Here is an 18,368-nt window from a genome sequence, read left to right on the forward strand (position 1 = left end):
CTGGTCTGTTGCCTGAAAGTGAGGTAAGTAGCTGGTTTGGTTGCGTTACACACTGTAGCACTGGTCTGTTGCCTGAAAGTGTGGTAAGTAGCTGGTTTAAAATTGTACATTGCAGTAACAAGTGTGTTTGATGCTACCACAATTCATTGTACTTAAGCAACACAAGATTTGTGTTTTTTTAGTATTTTTATTTAATTCAATTGTACTCGCATACTGGGAAATTAATTACTAACAAATTGATTTTAAATTCTGGTAAAAAATACAACCTCGACTAAACTTTTCAAAATTGTAGCTAATGTTAACAATCTATCCCGGAAACTGGAGAGAAATGCACAATTTCAAGTTATTAATTGTAGCTAATGTTAACAAGCTATCCCGGAAACTGGAGAGAAATGCACAATTTCAAGTTATTAATTAAGCTCTTCGTAGCGTTCACAGCAAACACTGTATTTTAGTGTATAGCATCCCAGCAATATCTTATTATCACACTTGATTTTGTCGTTTCGCTTTCATTAGTTACTGTATAAAGACTGTTTTTTTATTATATACTTATACGGTCTGTGTATCAAAAATAGTTTGTGTATGTGACAAAAAGTCCTAAGTTTTGGTACATTTGTGAGACTATAAAATACTTAAAATTGATTATTACATTATTCAATACATCAATTCAAGCAATTTCACTTCCAACAATATTTTTATATTATTCTTTCACATTATCTATTGTTATTTCCAGTAGTCGTCCCTCTGACCAGATAAAAATAACAACATTGCTTACTCATGCAAAGCTATTTCTCACTACAGGTCAACTGTTACATGAGTGTTCTTGTTTACAAGCCACAAGCAGTTTACAAAAATAGGTTTCATAGGTAATTTGACATTTATCAAATCGTTTAACCATTAAAAATGTAGCAAAGAGGAAGTCTGTATGTAATTTTAAACTTTAATAATAACCTCGACAAAAAACACACGTAAAAAGTTCCAGTTCATGATGGATACACACCATTAGATAAAATTACAAACATTTAAAGGGTATATTAATTCAGAATAGCAAAGCCATCACTAAAAATGGTTTATGAATCAGTAGAGTTCATAATCACGGTTATATATGATATGTTGTTGTTGTTTTTTCACTAAAGCTCCAAAGTTACCGATTACCCTTCAACAAATACACTAAACAATTTAGTTGAAAATAGTATGAAAATTCGGACACGAAACAAATAAAACTACTGTAAGCTGAACACCAAAATTTTCAGCTAGAAATATTATAGAGAAAATGTAATTATAACACATGAAGATTATCGCATGATTTGGACTTGTAGCTTTCTGTTCCTAGCAGCTTGTTTAGCAATTCCTTGGCTCGTCGGCCAGTTCCATATAAAGAACCTTTACTACGAGACTTACGTCCTTTACCGGGTGGAGAGAAATGGTTGAAATCCTTCAGCTGCTGGTTTTTAAGTCGGATTTGACTAACAATACCAACCAATAGATCATCGGTCTTATGACTGATGACTGCTGAAGTCTCCATGAATTTACACTCGTACGATATGGCAACCGATTTACCTTCTGAAAGAAAAGAAAATCAAACATTAAATTTTCACAAAATAAATTCTTAAATCAACTTGGATGTGTAAACTGAAGGTCTAATCTAGTATTTTTACATTTTATTTAGACGATAAAATCTACTCTTTTAAATTAACACACAAAACAAAATTCACAAAAATAGCTTGTTGAAGTTTGGTGATGACTAAGAACTAAAACAGCAACTAGTTACCAGGATGCTGAGTGTGTCAGATATCAGGATTAAGAAGGAGTAAGTTACCAGAATTGATTTCTCTTGCATCAAAATACTTTAATTTATGGAGTAAAATACTCTACAAGCTTTAGTGAACAAAAACTAGCATCTTCGACAATCAATTGAAGTGCACAAGTTTAGACAGACCGACTAAAATACTTTTAATTAAGGTATTGGTAGACTTTCTTAAAGGTTTTTTTGTTATAATACGATTAGTACCTGTCAAAAGGTACAACGTATGCGTATGTAGATAGTAGGGTTAGCAAGACAAAGTTATAAATATATATTTGTATTAGAATCTTCGTTCAAATTTTAGACAAAGGGCAGAGAGCTGCATACAGTTGTCCCTAAATTTGAACAGATAGACTAGGGTAAGGCAGCTAGTCAACAGCACCCACCAACGTTTAGACCACATTTGTCTTTCTTAATAGTGGAATGTGACTATCATTCTTATGCCCCCCCCCCCCCACCAGTCCCAAAATACGAAACGCATTTTGACAGGAACAGGCCGCGAACCACGAATTCACAGTCCGAGCACTCTAAGCACTAGGCAACGCCTGGCCCATAAAGATAGATATTCAAAACAAAATTGATATGAACTTGGCAGAAAACAAAAAACAAGCAACAATAACAATTTAAGGTATTCTTAAAAGTAGTTTTCTAAATATATGTAAACAGCTTTCTAAGAATAGCTTTAACAGAAATACAATGATTTAATTTAACTTTATTAACTTCTTAAATGATTTATATTAATACGTAAATATATGTAAACAGCTTTCTAAGAATAGCTTTAACAGAAATACAATGATTTAATTTAACTTTATTAACTTCTTAAATGATTTATATTAATACGTTCAGTCAGAGGTGATTCTTTAATTTTACCAAACCTATCTTTACCTACGAACATAAAATTGGTATATCCCTCCTGTCGATTTATTATTTTTATAAATCATCTATATATTTCTAATCAAAACATCTTGAAAGTATGGCATCTCTTTGAGATGCTGATTTGAGGCCAAAAATTCGAATGATTTTGTTAAGAACATAAACGCTCTAAAGGTTGATTGGTTGTTAAAAAGCTATGGCGATATTTGACGCTGTTAGTCTGTTTACTTCATTTCCATTTGTTTTACCTTAGTAATATAAATTGAGTACTTTCTTGTAATTTGTCTTAACACGTGTGTTAATGATATCTACCAGTGTTTTCAATTTTTACCTCGAATTAAATCGTCATGTACTATCTCCTTGTAACGAATGTCATTATCACATGAACGTGAAACTATGGCTATCAAGTCTTTAAACATACATTAAAAATTTGGATGAGAGTTATGGACGAAATATTTTGTGTTGCAAAATAATAATCTGCTGTACCCTAACAAGTTGACCATCTACATCAGTGCTTCTCAAATAGATACAAGACACTAACATGCAATCCGACTACATCATAAGTATTTGTCAGTATAGCTGGTTTCATAATGACACGGCATAACAGCAAGTGACTGCAATGTTTTAAGTTAGTGAGCGAGACTAGGTGCAAACAGGTGCTTGAGTCACGCAAACCTTTATTATTTGAGAGAGCACACTGCTCTACATTTGCGCGTGTCTGAGTAACTGGCTCATGAAACGTTTCATGCTTTGCATTTATATGTGTGGGTACATAGCTGCATTAATTATACGTGCTCTTTATGGAAGTATTGCAGTAGCGATTGTTTTTTGTTTTTTTTTGCAATGCTCGCTGTGAACGGTTTCATGACACAAATTTTACGCCAGAAGAGTCCCGTGGATTGAAAAAGGTTGAGAACCATTGAATCTATGTTATTTGAATAGATCCAAATTATCTTAGAACACAAACATAAGGGTATTATTTTAATCTTCTCATTTCGGATTCTAAGTCCCTTGATGGTTCACTACGTAAAGTCTATTTTCCTTTGGTGCATTTCTTTCGCAAATGTTCTTAATGATGATGATGATTAATTAATTAACTAGATTAATGTAAATATATTAGATAAATCCTCAATTTATTTTCAAATAGGTATTTTAGAAGTTTGGAATATTATATAACTGTTTTTAAGGATGCTTTCACTCACTGTTGTAATTTCTTTTGACCATTCATCCGGATTATGATATTAATAGTTCTTTGCAACATGGTCTTGCACAACCCTGTTTTACGCATGCGTGTATGTTTTATTATGTCAAACAAATCTCCGAGAAAGGTAAAAGATGGTCGATAAAAGTGAGGTATTCCAAAAGTGTTCTGTAGCTAGCGTGTCTTACTTTGCATTTACAGACCAAATTCATCAAATATATAGTACAATAACACAAAATAAATAAAAATTTGGAAATTAAAAACCTGCAAATAGGAATCATGAAAAATTAATGAAACAAGGCTGGAGTTACTGTAGACATTATTTACTCAAACTGCAACCCCCTATTGTGGCTACATGCTGTTACCTATAATTACATTTCACTGAGTCAGAATAGGGATTTGTACTTTGAGTAAATAATTTCTACAGTATCTCCAGCCTTGTTTCCTTACTTTTTTACGATCCCTATTTGCAGTTGTTTTTAATTCCCAATCTTTTATATTGTTTGCTGGCTTTTTTATATTCAACTATAACATCGTTCACATTAGAATTATGATGTTTTTTAGCTTATGTCAAATTTAGAAAAAACAAATCGATTTTTCAATACCCTTATAACCTTCGCAGTAACGTATTTAGTATTCTACAACAGGTTTGGGTGCAATATACCAAGGCGTTTTTGTTGTAGGTTGGCAAGAGAATAATAATATAAATTACAAACGGACCGTTTTGAGCGGACTTTATTATCCTTGCAAGTTTAACATGCGTGCTTTTTTTTGTACATTTATGTATGTGTACAGCCTTAGCAGTCAATGCTAAAAGTTTTAGAGGGTTGTTTGAACTGAATCTTTACTGTTTAAAGTGCTTTTTGCCTGAACATTCTATTAGGGTTTTGTGCAATTCCTTGCGATCCCTTACGCAAGTGCTTCTTTCCTCCAAAAATTTAGCTACAATTTTATATTCGTTCTCTAACCTCTAGATAAGCTGTAATACAGCACAAATGTGGTCGCACACAAATACTTCGTTGTTGCATTAAAAGCAAATGTCTGATTCTGGTAAAGAAGTCCTGGAGAGATAACCAAAAGTGTTATACTTTCTTCCAGGTGAGAAGAGGGTCATAAAACCATAATTAGGTAAACAGGGATAAAAGATGTTCACATTATCATGAAACATGTGCAGGAATTTCACAAAAATTCTAGTAGAACATACAGGCAAAAACCATTTTAAAAAGCAGGCTTGTTCTTCAAACAACACTCAAGACCTTCTATGTAAATGGCTAAGGATGCTAAACTATTGATAATAGCAAAAAAATATGATTTTCCGATTGTTAGACAAAATTCAAAATTCATCCATTTGTTCTTCATATTATTGTTTCACAAACCTACAGAAAAAACGGCTATGCATATTTTATTCAAACCTGGGCAAACCTACTAAGAAAAACTTCTGCGCAGATCATGGGACTATTTTTATGTTAATTCTTGAAATAGAAGGAGAACTTTTATCTTTTTTTTTTTTTCATCGCTACTGGCCAAGTTTCTCTTCGAAGCTATTCAAGCACCGAACCCTACAGGAAAAATGGCTAGGTAGACTGTGCCAACATCTATACACAGCTACTAAACAAATTTCTGAGAAGGTTGTTAGGTTATTTTTAAGCTGATTCTTGAAAGTTGAAATTTCCACCCTCTAAGTTGTTCTTCACTACCAACATAAGCTCTTCGATACCATTCAAGCTTCGCAAAAATGTAAAAGCTATTTAAACACCGTTATACTAGTCGGAAGTGATTGGTTTTATTAGAGTAGACAGTGTGTATATTTATAACAGTGTCTTCAGCCTTATTATCATTGATTATAGTTTTACAAGCCACTACAGGAAAAACGGCTACGAATATTTTACTGAAACCTGGACAATAGAAATGAATGTAGTATTGAGTATGTCAATAGGTAGTTTTAAAACTAATTCAAGTGCCTTCGTTTCTTCGTCCTGAAGAATTTCTCCAAGTCTTACACTTTCCACCATTGAAAAAATCCGGTGTTTTACTAATGTGCATTAATTGAAAAATAATTTGAGTAACTTAAGGTACATTAATTGGAAATTGCCACATTAAGGATTCGTGATTTCTCGAGTTCGCTGTTGTACTTTGTCTCTACGTGGTGTTCTGCGACTATTTCAGCAAATTTTCCAAACAGTAGACGACTACCATAGTATATTTCTATACTCTTGTCAGTGGTGATGTATTCTACTGACTTTCGTACTTCACTGAAATTGTGAATGCGTATTTTAGTATTATTTTCTTCTTCTTCTTCTTCACATTTTTGTTTTACAAGCCTAGAGCAAAATCGACTAGGTATTTAAAAAAAAACTTAGATATAATATATGAAATGCTGCGAATGTCCATGACCTATTTAAAAAGTTGATTATTTTCCATTGGAAGTTAATTTACATGGCTATATATACATAATATATGCGATGTTGTTGTGAGCGGCTTCCTTTGTACTCGACACATGTTATACGCGAGATTACACGAAACCACAGGCACAAACCACTTTGCTCAGTAAATAATGGTTGGGTGGGAAAAAACCGATGCAGCAGTAAACTGTTGAAAAACATGCAACATTCAACTGAATGCATATGCACATACGTAGCTTAGAATTTATTCCCCATAAATGGACATAAAAAACTTAAGAAACAAGATAATTAGATATTGTTAATTTGAAAAGGGAAATAGGAATCGTCAAAAATTCAGAGATAAGTTGAATCAAAATGCAAACATTTTATATTCAAGCCTACAAATAGGGATATTTCAAGCTACAAATCCCTATTTTGATTCCATTAAAAAATAGGGATTTGTAGCTTGAGAATATAATTTAGACAATATTTCAAGCCTAGTTTGTTTGCTGTTTTTAGAGTCCCTAATTATAGGCTTGAAAATATAATATTTGCATTTTGATTCAACCTGTTTCTGTAATTATTTGATGATCCCTATTCCCCTTTATAGTTATATTCTATATTTGATATTTTTAACTTGAAATGCACCTTACGTGTAATGAGGGTTAAACTGAAATGACAAGTAGCGACATCAGCGATAAGTTTACGGACTTACAATTCTAAAATCCAGGGTTCGATTCCCTACGGTGGACAGTGTGTTGACAGAAAATCTGTTTTATAACCTGTTACGCTCAAAGACCTTGAGAGAAGGTGTAAGCTGAAACGTCAGGCAAAATAACAAAACAAAAAAATTCTCCAAGTTGTTTGTTGTCTTTCTTGTTTCCATCCTTTAGTCAGCACTGAAATCTTTAAAAACTAATAACAAGTTTACTTTACTTTAATTAGGATTTTGGTGCAAAGAGCTTGTAAGGTAAATAGGAATTATATTGGTTTAGCAACAGAATTTAATGACATCCAAAAGTTTCGATAAAGTTAATAACGATTACTTGAACAAACAATATACGTCCCTAGATATATAGACAACAATTAAGAAACAGAAAATAATATTTTTTTTTTACCATTTATAGGACTACAATCTAATGAAATTAAAACCAACTTCAAATACTTAGGGACATATAAACAAATTTAGCTAATGTTTATGTTGAAACCCGTATATAGAATTAAAGACTTATTTAATTTGAAAGATAAAATACTAAAATTGATGAATTCCTGGGTTGTTTATCACTATAGATGTCTTTGATCTAATTCTAGTTCTATAGCTTACATAAATGGAGCTTTATAATCCAGAATTAGAGAAAACGTTGATTTAAGATCAATAAAATATAGAACTACATGCATTAAACGGATTTGATGAACCACCAAATCAGAATTATTTTGAAGATATTGTTTAAGCTAAGAATGAACTACAGTTAAGATATAAAGACAAAATTTTATAAAAAAGCCTTAAACCGGAACTAAATGATCTACTGAACTACTTTTACTGATATGTGTTCTACGGCCAGGTTAGAAACTCCAAGTTTCAGGCATAGTCGTCCCTATTTCCGAAATGCTGACCAGAGGTACGACAATTGATCAGCAAGACCTGCCGCATACTCGGCTACCATAAACTGAATAGCGAGACTGACTGTCACTTTTATAATGTGCCCACAGCTGAAAGTTCGGAGCTTCTTTAGGTACATGTCACGGGCGCGAACCTTAGACCATTCGATCCACAGTCCGGTTTGTATATATCGAAATGTACATAAACACATCAGGTACACAACAAAAAAGACCCCTTAAAAACTTCTCTCCAAGAGCGATTAAAAATCATCATTGGATTTAGTAGAAATATGTGTTGAATATAGCTGAAATCAAAGTGGAGTCTTAGTTTTACATTACTTACAAATCAACAAGCAATACCAATGCTAAATGCATTACTCAGTAGGCGAGTAGCAAGTAAGAAAATGCTATGTAAAAATAAAGAAGAAAATCTAACTCTTATAGGTGGCTTCTCTGGAGCATACGCACAAGCTTTCAGGCGTACATGGTCCAGAGGCGAATCATCACCATCAATTGCAAGCGCGCGCGCACGCACACACACACACACAATCAAATTCTAACAAAACTAAGTCGATAAATTGCAAGCAGAAATTAAGGTCTTACAAAAATTACGAGCATACATGCTGTGGTTAGTGTGTCTGGCTGTCAACAGAAAAGTCCGGGGCTCGAGAAGTGATGTCCTAGAATAAACTTCGCAGGTGTGGGTGGTTTATAAAAACGACATGTTCGGCTCAACAAGATGGAAAACAATTTTAACTTTGTCGTAATAACACAGTAGTATCAATACATGCCACATCAGTTGTTCAATATGTCTTCCGCCCATTTCAACAACAGACCCCACACGAGGCAGGTCATGACCAGAATAAGCAGCACAAAGCACATTTTATGTGAAGTGTATCACGTCATGTTGAATGTTTTGCTCAAGTGTCAATATTAGGTAGTTTTAACAATCATACTAACCGACTTTTGGATAGAGTTCTTATTAAACTCACGCGATAAGCAAACAAGATTTCAAGGTCACCTTGCAACGCCATCTATGGTCTTTTCATAAATGTCTTCCGTATATGCTTTTATATACCCGTACCAACTGGAAAATCTGTAGGTTTTATGATTCTTTCATCATCTATACCTTTATACGTACATTAATTTTGTACCTTTTATATCCTTGGACCAGAGAGGGTTTTTATTTTATTTTACCTTTCAAGCACATTACGTTCTTCCTTTTAGTATCTACTGAAAAGGGCATCTGTGTATAAGTTCAATTCATTAATTGGTTTTAAAATGCTCTAGACAGCAGTACATATTTAAGGTTAACAACATAGTAACAGCAAAATCTCATACAAATCAATGGTCTAGCATGATATATTGGTTAGCGTGCCGGGCTACGGATCCAAAGGTCAAGGGTTTTAGCCTTCGGATATGCTTCGCACTTTGAGCTGTGGAAACGTTACAAAAGAGAGACAGTCAATTCCACTATGCGGCAGAACCTTGGGGTGACTCACCTGCCCGTTTAGCTCGTATGTCTCATAAGTTGTGTTCAGGTTGAAAATACTGAACGCAAAATATTTACAGTAACACGAGAAATGGAAGCCTCTGAAATTTCATCCTGAACTGGAAACTGGATGTTTCTCTTGAATTATTGTTGGCACAACTATTAAATGTAAATGCTATAGATCTGAAATCAACACTTTCGTGTCTCATAATTTGGTAACCTGGGTTCGAATTAATATACGCTGACTATCTGTCGAACAGAAAATACACTTGCTTTTCAACCAGGATTACCGCTGTTCTTTTCTTATACTCTCGATACCAAATCCAAACAAATGACAAGAAATTTCCTTACTCTTTGTAAAGCTCTTTGTCGGAAAAAAATCAGAATTGTTTTCTAGCAGGATTACAATCTTTGCAGTATATACAGTCTTCTTCCCGAAGTTTAATCAGAAAAACTAGAGATTTACTACTTACCTTCTGTCGAAACAGTCCTCGAACGGACAAGGTCAGACTTGTTTCCTACCAGAATTACTGCTCTTTTTGCTGTGTAGCCTTGTTCCCGAAGTTTAAACAGAATATCCACGGCATTTTCAAAGGTATCTCTATCGGTTACAGAATAAACTACAAGGTACGCATCAGCAGAACCAGTAGCATCCTCTTCAAAGTCCTAAAGGTTGACAGAAAGTTATAAATGCAAATAATCATGATGTTGAGAAAATAAGTAGGTTAGATAAATAGACAAAAATAAGAAACCCTATAATCCGAGCGCTTTCGAAAGGTAAACTTACCTTCATCAGAGGCAAAATGTTTTGAAAGTTGTACAGTTTTATAATTTTCTAATCATCAAATGCCAGTAATGAAGGATAACTTTAAATTAAATGTAACCACTGACGTGGGTATACGAAGAACACGATTTTCGTTAAGAATATAGCGCTAAAATTTAGGTTTGGATCCCCGCGGCAGAAATGCTCAATGTGAAGTTTGGAACTAAAATAAAACAAAGAAATATATATATATATATATATATATATATATATATATTGTTATGACTAAACACTGCCTTTATAAGTCAATTATTAAATTTCTCTAAGATTATAAAGAATTATTCTATTTCTCTTATTGAGATTCACCATTTATACCAGGCCATGTTCTTTACTCATTTAATACATACAGTTTAGTTTGTTATGAATTTCGCACAAAGCTACACAAGGGCTATCTGCGCTAGCCGTCCCTAATTTAGCAGTGATAGACTAGAGGGAAAGAAGCTAGTCAACATCACCCACAGACAACTCGTGGACTACTCTGACCGTCACCTTATAACGCTCCCACGGCTGAAAAGTTGAGTGTGTTCGGTGACGGGGATTCGAGCCCGAGGTCCGCAGATTGCGATTGAGCGCCCTAACCATCAGGCCATGCCAGGCTGTATTATCCGAAATATAAAGATTTATTTCTCTATTATAAATACATTTCGCACCGCATCAGTAGTGGAGAGTTTATTTTAGATTTAAGGGTTTAAAATAAATATTTAAAAGTTTTTGTAACCATTTCAATGATCATGATCGGAATCTATTTTTATACATTCCTTGAGTTTTGATACAACTTTATGAAAATATATTTAACTTGAAAAACAAAAATAATTTGATAGGATATGCTGATAGGAATACTGTACGAGGGTTTAATATCGACTATAATAATCCCAGATTAACTTGTATTATGTTTAACCCTAGTTTAGTATTACACAAGTGTCTTGAAATAAAGCAGTTGACTTAATGTTTGTTTCTTCATCAGAATTAGAACTTAAAAGATGAAAATATGAAAGTACTAAAGAGGTACCTTGCAATACCGTGATTTAAAAGTAATGCTATAAATGGGGGTGTGGGCCGCCACTTTCAACTATTTTGAGCCGTATCACACAATCCATTCGTCCGATGCAAAGGTACTCATGTTCAGAGTGGCATTAAACTCTTCCGTTGGACATTGGCTTCACGCAATTTGCTACAGATTGAGCCTTCATTCACAGCGTTAAGGAGATAAAATAGTGATAACAGATAGACAGACATACAATACATGTTTCGAGAGTTAGGTATAAGCATATAATTTTCAAAATTGTAAATTGCCAAAGAGAAGAAGACTTTGCAGGGAATATTGCAGTCAAACGAAATTCCTCGGAACATTATTTTACTCTTTGTTATTCGCATTTCTTTATATGCTTAGTAACTTTTGCTTGGTTACCAAAACTTTGAAAAAAACACAATATTGACACAAATTTAATATTAAGACACCTGAAGATGCACTTTCAGAGATTTCCCGTATACCAACTGCGGAAAGTTTTCACTTTTGTCTTGAGATATTTATAAATGTTATCTGTAACATAAGTTACTATCTGTAGAGAATTCTTTATAATAATGTAACAAGCCTCATAGAAGAACAGATTTAAAAAGATTAAGATTGTAGAAATTACGTTTACTCTTAGACATTAATTAGTAAACCGGCGTGTAGATACTTTTGATAAGTTGAGAAGATTTCGTCTTTAGTTATAAAAAATAATTTGTGTAAAATGCTGACAAATTAATCAGCTAAAATAGCAGGCAGTACGGTCTTACAATTATTATTTTACAATATTAACAGAAGCTTAAATACGTCGCACAGAATGGGAACACGACTGAGAAATTGGATTTTCAATTGAAGTTCAGTGAAATATTTCCAAAAAAAAGATCTTCCAGAAAGACAATCAGAAGTTATTTTAATCACTTACTTTCTGAAATTCGAGAAATTTTGATTCAAGGATATACGTATTATTTCTCTTTGGATATTTTTATCTTAAGGTTTAAGAGGAAAGCAATACTGAACAACGAGTTCTCCAAAAACGTTATTAATGGCTTACAAGTTAACAAGGAACACGTTAGTAATCTACGAGTTTCACAAGAAACACGTTAGTGATCTACGAGTTTAACAAGAAACACGTTAGTATTGGTCTACCAGATTAACAAGAAACACGTTATTGATCTACGAGTTTAATAAAAAACACGTTAGTGATCTACGAGTTTCACAAGGAACACGTAAGTGATCTACGAGTTTAACAAGAAACACGTTAGTGATCTACGAGTTTAACAAGAAACACGTTAGTATTGGTCTACCAGATTAACAAGAAACACGTTATTGATCTACGAGTTTCACAAGGAACACGTTAATGATCTATCTACGAGTTTCACAAGGAACACTTTATTGATCAACGAGTTTCACAAGGAACACGTTATTGATCTACGAGTTTCACAAGGAACACGTTATTGATCTACCAGTTTAACAAGGAACACGTTATTGATCTACCAGTTTAACAAGGAACACGTTATTGATCTACGAGTTTGGCAAGAAACACGTTAGTGATCTACCAGTTTGACAAGAAACACGTTAGTGATCTACGTGTTTAACAAGGAACACGTTAGTGATCTACGTGTTTAACAAGGAACACGTTAGTGATCTACGTGTTTAACAAGAAATACGTTAGTGATCTACGTGTTTAACAAGAAACACGCTAGTGGTCTACGTGTTTAACAAGAAACACGCTAGTGGTCTACGAGTTTAACAAGGAACTTGTCAGAGATCTACGTGTTTAACAAGGAACTTGTCAGTGATCTACGTGTTTAAAAAGGAACACGCTAGTGACCTACGAGTTTAACATTTTACCAGGAACATTTATAAATTTTGAACGTTACAAACCATTTAATTTCAGTGAATTCACATCGGACATTAGTACTTTTACGAAAACATTACCCAATTTAATCGGTGGGAAAAAATCGGCGTGTGTTCAGTTAAGACTACAGAGCTAGCTAGCTCCATATTAAGTGAATTGTACTTACATCAACTCGAAATTAACTCGCTCATCGTGAACCCTCGATAAGACATCATGGAAGTTCCAGACTAGAAAGAAGACTTTATATTGCTTGTAATTTTGTAAAAGTTTTGTATATAAATCATTGTTTGTAGTAACTATTTGTAATAATCGTTATTGTAAATTATATTGTTGTTTGTATATTAAAATATATTTGTATTAAAAACTGTGTGTATCAATCTTGTTGGCAAATATCATAAATTGGATATATCTCGACATTTATTTAACTACTCAATCTAAATTACAATTTAACTCAGTTTTAGGCTATTTGAAATTGTAATACGTGGTAACACATTAATAGCTTTTGTTAAGAAACGCCTTAAATTCTATTTAAAAGTAACTAGAACATCAAAATAAAAAATGGCGTGACCCTAACTACTGCCTGTTGTAAGCAAAATGTTAGTGTTTAAGGTAACCTGAATGTTGTGTTCAAATAACTGTTTTACACGTAGAATACACAAGAATCTCACAAGAAAAGTATCTCTGAGATGACCGTACAGAACAGATACCATCGTTATGATGGACAGAGATTAACCATTTTTACTGAACATGGTGTCCTACAACGTTTCTTTCGGTTGGTTTTTCGAGCCGAAACTCAGGAACAAAATGTCAAATGGAAGTAGAAAGAGCTGGATCTGAGATCCCTTGTATAACTAGTCACATTGGTTCCAAATCACCAGATAACGTTTTGTTATACTACATAGAATGACCAAGATAACACTCCGTTACACAGAATGACCAAAGCCATATATGAAATGTTCCTCTGCTACGCAGATATTAGTTTTCTAATCGGTTTCGTTCAAGATATCTTAATGACTTAAAACTCGGGAGTAGCTTACCGTCGCAACATACTAGCTCTCCTAATTATGGCAGGAATGACTTCACACATTTTGAAACTAAAAAAACAAATAAATCATTATTCTCTTCATTAGGGACCTCCAGTGGTATGTCTGATGGCTTATAACGCTAATATTAGAGTTTTGATACACGTGGTGGGCAGAATACAGATACCCCATCATGTAAATTTATACTTGAAAACAAGCTCTTCATAAAAAATGTCCAGATATCTCAATAAATCTTTAAGAAGTGATACAGTTTCAAACGTCTTAATGTGAAATTTAACGTATAGTTTTATTTGTTTGTTTTACATGCGCGCGCGCACACACATTCTAGAATACCTGATCAAGTCTACTAATAAATTAGTATGTCTGACATCCTGTTTGTGGTTTGTTAAGAAGTATTTTAAACCCTCAGTGTTTCTCTACTTAACTAGCTATACTAAAGCATTTTTCTCCGACTATCACGAAACAACAATATTGATTTCAACATTTCTACAGAACTCTAGTGAGAAGAAATAACTAAATATAAAATTTAAATAATTTTGTTTTTTAACTGTTAACATCTTGGCTCACGTCAATAAACAATAGGAGCGTAAATTCAACAATGAAAGTTAATTTTTAATTGATAAAAAAAATTATTTTGAAGAAAATTGTCTCTGAATGTTTGACGTCATATATGGGTCTAACAAGGCATCCATTCCACTTCTGTGACTTTTATACATTAGTCCTGTAACAAACAAGATTAGTTTGCTGGTTCACCAGTTCCTGTGAGTGATAATATAATTAAGTAATATACACTAATAATAAGTATAAATAAATGATCGGTGTTAAAATGAAAAATAATGTTGTATTATTAATTCTTATTCTTAAAACTGATTCGCAAATGACTTATCGAAAACTAATAATTACAATTCCCTCACTTAATCGTTGTTCGTGAAAATTCATATACATATCGTGCCTAGATGATCACTGTTATGTCTGTTGTATTTTAATCGGCCTGATGAGCCCTAGTACTGAGCGAAAGACCTCGTCAGTACTGGCAGATGTAATGTTGACACATTATAAGATATTCTGTTAAACCAACGTACGCACAAATGGCTTCAAAGCAAGTGTAATTTAACGGTTATTGTTTATAGCATCGATGTATTTGAACTTATTAAAACTGGAGGTTATACGAATTTTAATAGCTGTTAACTGACGAACATTAATATTACCTGAATAAGGTTCCCCTGTACCAAGATATGTCGACATTAAAGTATTGTTTGATTCTGGAAGAGCAATCAATGACTGAAACGTAATCAGAAACTTTGGTCTAAAGGTGAACATGATACGTGGTATACAGGCATCCAATACCTGGTAAATGTGCTCGCTCTATTCTGTCCATAACGTTTGATAGAAAAAACATTTTATCTCTTTAATTAGTTTTCGACCTCGAGACTGTCTTGAAGAATCGTCTGAACGCAACTACGCTAGAGTTTAATTTTGGATGTACTTTTCCTACGCCTACTCGTGGCATAGAAGAACCTAAAAAACCCAAAGAAGTACTGGAATATTCTAAGGTTTCTCTCTTATATCTAGCTCTTCAAAATAAAATGAGTTTCTAATAAATACAACATGAAAACAATCAACAAATTCGTCCTAAAGTTCGGAGTTTCACCAACTCACTAAAACCACTTAAAGCAAGAAAAGTTTTATTTTATCAAAGTGAGATTCGTAAAATTTTACTGTTCTTCTAATGAGTACTAAAAATATTCCATTTTCGTAAAGTATAACATATTCAAAACGCAGTATTTGTTACCAATTTATAAATGCTCCTGTTTATAGTATAAATTTATATTAATACCGTTAAATGGAGCTTTTTTATTACATGTTGATGCCTCACGTTTATTTTTAATTGAAAATTTAACACTAACGTTTGAATCTATTTTTCATGGATTAACAGTTATCGCTTAATAAATATGCTTTTAAGTCCATAACGTAAACGATAATTGGTTATTTGTAGTAGAATGCAGTTATCAAATGTATAATGTAACAAAGATACATTTCACATTACATAATACAAAGTTCGTATATTTTAATAAAATTAATCAATAATTGATAATAATATTGTGAATGTGGGCTCTCCTGAACAAACTTAAAAATAATTTATATTTTTTAGATAAAAGATGGAAATAAGTGAAAAATATATTGGAAGCCTTTTTAAATTTCGTTTTCGAATTCAGTGTAAAAAATATAAGGGTCATAATTAAAATTATCATCAGAAATAACATGAAATGCCCTGATTGAACTTTTTAATGAATTAACTTACAAACTGAAACGCCTTTTCTATTTCCAATTATTTTTTCACTTATCCACTTTAAAATAAGAGTAAGACAAAGACAATTGGTTGTTAGATTCCCTTTCTATCTTGAGCATAATATGATGATGAAATTAAACTATTTACTACTAGCTGGAGTACACGACCTCTAGACGGAAGTTATGTAAATTCATGATTAATGAAAGGTTATCTTTTCTTTTCTTTTAGCATTTTTTTTCTTTGCGCTGCATAAGATCTGTTTCTCCTTTTCTTAGGCATTTTCAACACAATTTTTAGGAAGTAAGGTTTTGAAGTCAATTTTTTGGGGGTGAATGGGGGGTGCGAGGTTACAGTTTGTCTGTTGAACTATAAATGGTTGAATTGATGACAAACTATAAAATATTTGGTAAAACCTTTCTTTAATTTGGACAATTTGAATAGACAGAGTAATTTGACAATTTTTTAGACAGAAATACGTTGATTTAAACAATCCCACAAAATTCTAGGTTAAATAGCTTTAAAAAAGAAGGTCCTGAGCCAAAGTTATGAAAATTTCTTGACATTTTCCAATTTTACTGCATACAGTTCCGAACATCGTTTAAAAAAAACTGAAGATCACTTAAAAAACCGCTAATTCATAAACACACTAATATTACTTCAAGACCTTATGGAAAAAACTAATTGACCTCTTTTCGGACCCAAAGAAGCTCCATACCAAATTAGGTTAAGATCCATCCATAGCTCTGTAAATGGTGAAGTAATAGTAAAAACGAAAAAACGCCCATAAAACTGCAAAACACAAAATGTGAAACCGCAAGTTTGCAAGTATCTCCGGATGTCAATTTTGGTGAAGATCCATCCAAACCCTGCAAAGTAGTTACAAGAACGGACAACAGACAGTACTATTATATTTATATATATCATACTCTTTACACTGTAAACAATGTTACTGATTACATTCGGAGGTTGACTTACGAATACCAAACAGGACATAACAAATAGTTATAAAATATAACGGTTAAATTTAGAAAAGTGAGGTTAAAAGAAGTCATTAAATACGTTTTGTTCTAAACAAGATTCTTTATAATTTTTCCTTACACAAAGACAGAAATAGATGCGGAATTTTGATAGCGCCAAAGCTATACAGAAAAAAATAAAGGAAAAAATTCAAGTTCCGATCTTTGAGGCCATGTGTGCGTTGTAACAGTAACGGTCAAATTCCACTATTCGGTTTGACCAGAGTAAAACAGGAGCTGGCGGTAGGCGGTGTTTGCTAGCTGCCTTTCCTTTAGTCTGCAAATTAGGGGCAGCTAGGACAGATAGCACTGATTTAGCTTTTGCATAACTCAACAAGAAACACAAATAATATGAAAAGGTTTACAAAACAAACACCACTGATGACTGATGACTATGAAGATGGTTTTAAAATAAAGACTAGCAAAAGACGATCCTTATAAGTTTAAAGTCACTAGCTTTGTACTCCTCCCCGTTTGGCTAGTGGCAAGCTTCAGGGTTCATAAGGCTAATATTTAGGGTTCTATATCTGTGGTGGACATAGCTCAGATAGCTTATTGTGAAACTTTGCGCTTAATACTAAAAAGAACAACAAAACACCAAAAAACGCCTAGGTGTGTGTGTGTGTTGCCTAGTTATTTTATCCGATACCAAAAGTTGTCACCTTCAATACCATATATGAAATAATTTTCGATAAAGGTTTGATAACCCATAATGATCTTCAAAACAATTAGAGAAATAAAATTCAGTGCTTATAACTAGCCTTAGCCTGCCTCACTAATGACCTGGGAAGTCGGACATCGAATGTGACCCACGTATGTCATCTACCAAGGATTAATATGTCTTTTCCATGCGTAAAACGGGTACGTCAGATAGTAAACCATTAGCTGATAAAAAATACAGTCAGAATAATAAAGGGTATATCCAGCAGTAGCATAATCAAACCAGCAATGTTTATAGTTTTGTCGTTCCTGAAAAGGT

General features: G+C 33.2%; 1 protein-coding gene across 1 annotated transcript in view; it reads right to left on the reverse strand.

Annotated features, from left to right (window-relative positions):
- Positions 1-1,279: 1,279 nt before the first annotated feature.
- The window catches only part of LOC106459127 (GTP-binding protein RAD-like), a gene marked incomplete at its 5' end in the record, with an annotated part of 25,932 nt that continues 8,843 nt past the window's right edge, over positions 1,280-18,368 (reverse strand). The window contains 2 exons of the mRNA XM_022385559.1: positions 1,280-1,563; positions 9,824-10,016. Of these exons, the coding sequence (XP_022241267.1) occupies positions 1,280-1,563; positions 9,824-10,016 (477 nt within the window). The remainder of the gene's footprint in view (positions 1,564-9,823; positions 10,017-18,368) is intronic.

This window comes from Limulus polyphemus, unplaced genomic scaffold (assembly GCF_000517525.1).
Source record: "Limulus polyphemus unplaced genomic scaffold, Limulus_polyphemus-2.1.2 Scaffold564, whole genome shotgun sequence".
Lineage (NCBI taxonomy): Eukaryota > Metazoa > Arthropoda > Merostomata > Xiphosura > Limulidae > Limulus > Limulus polyphemus.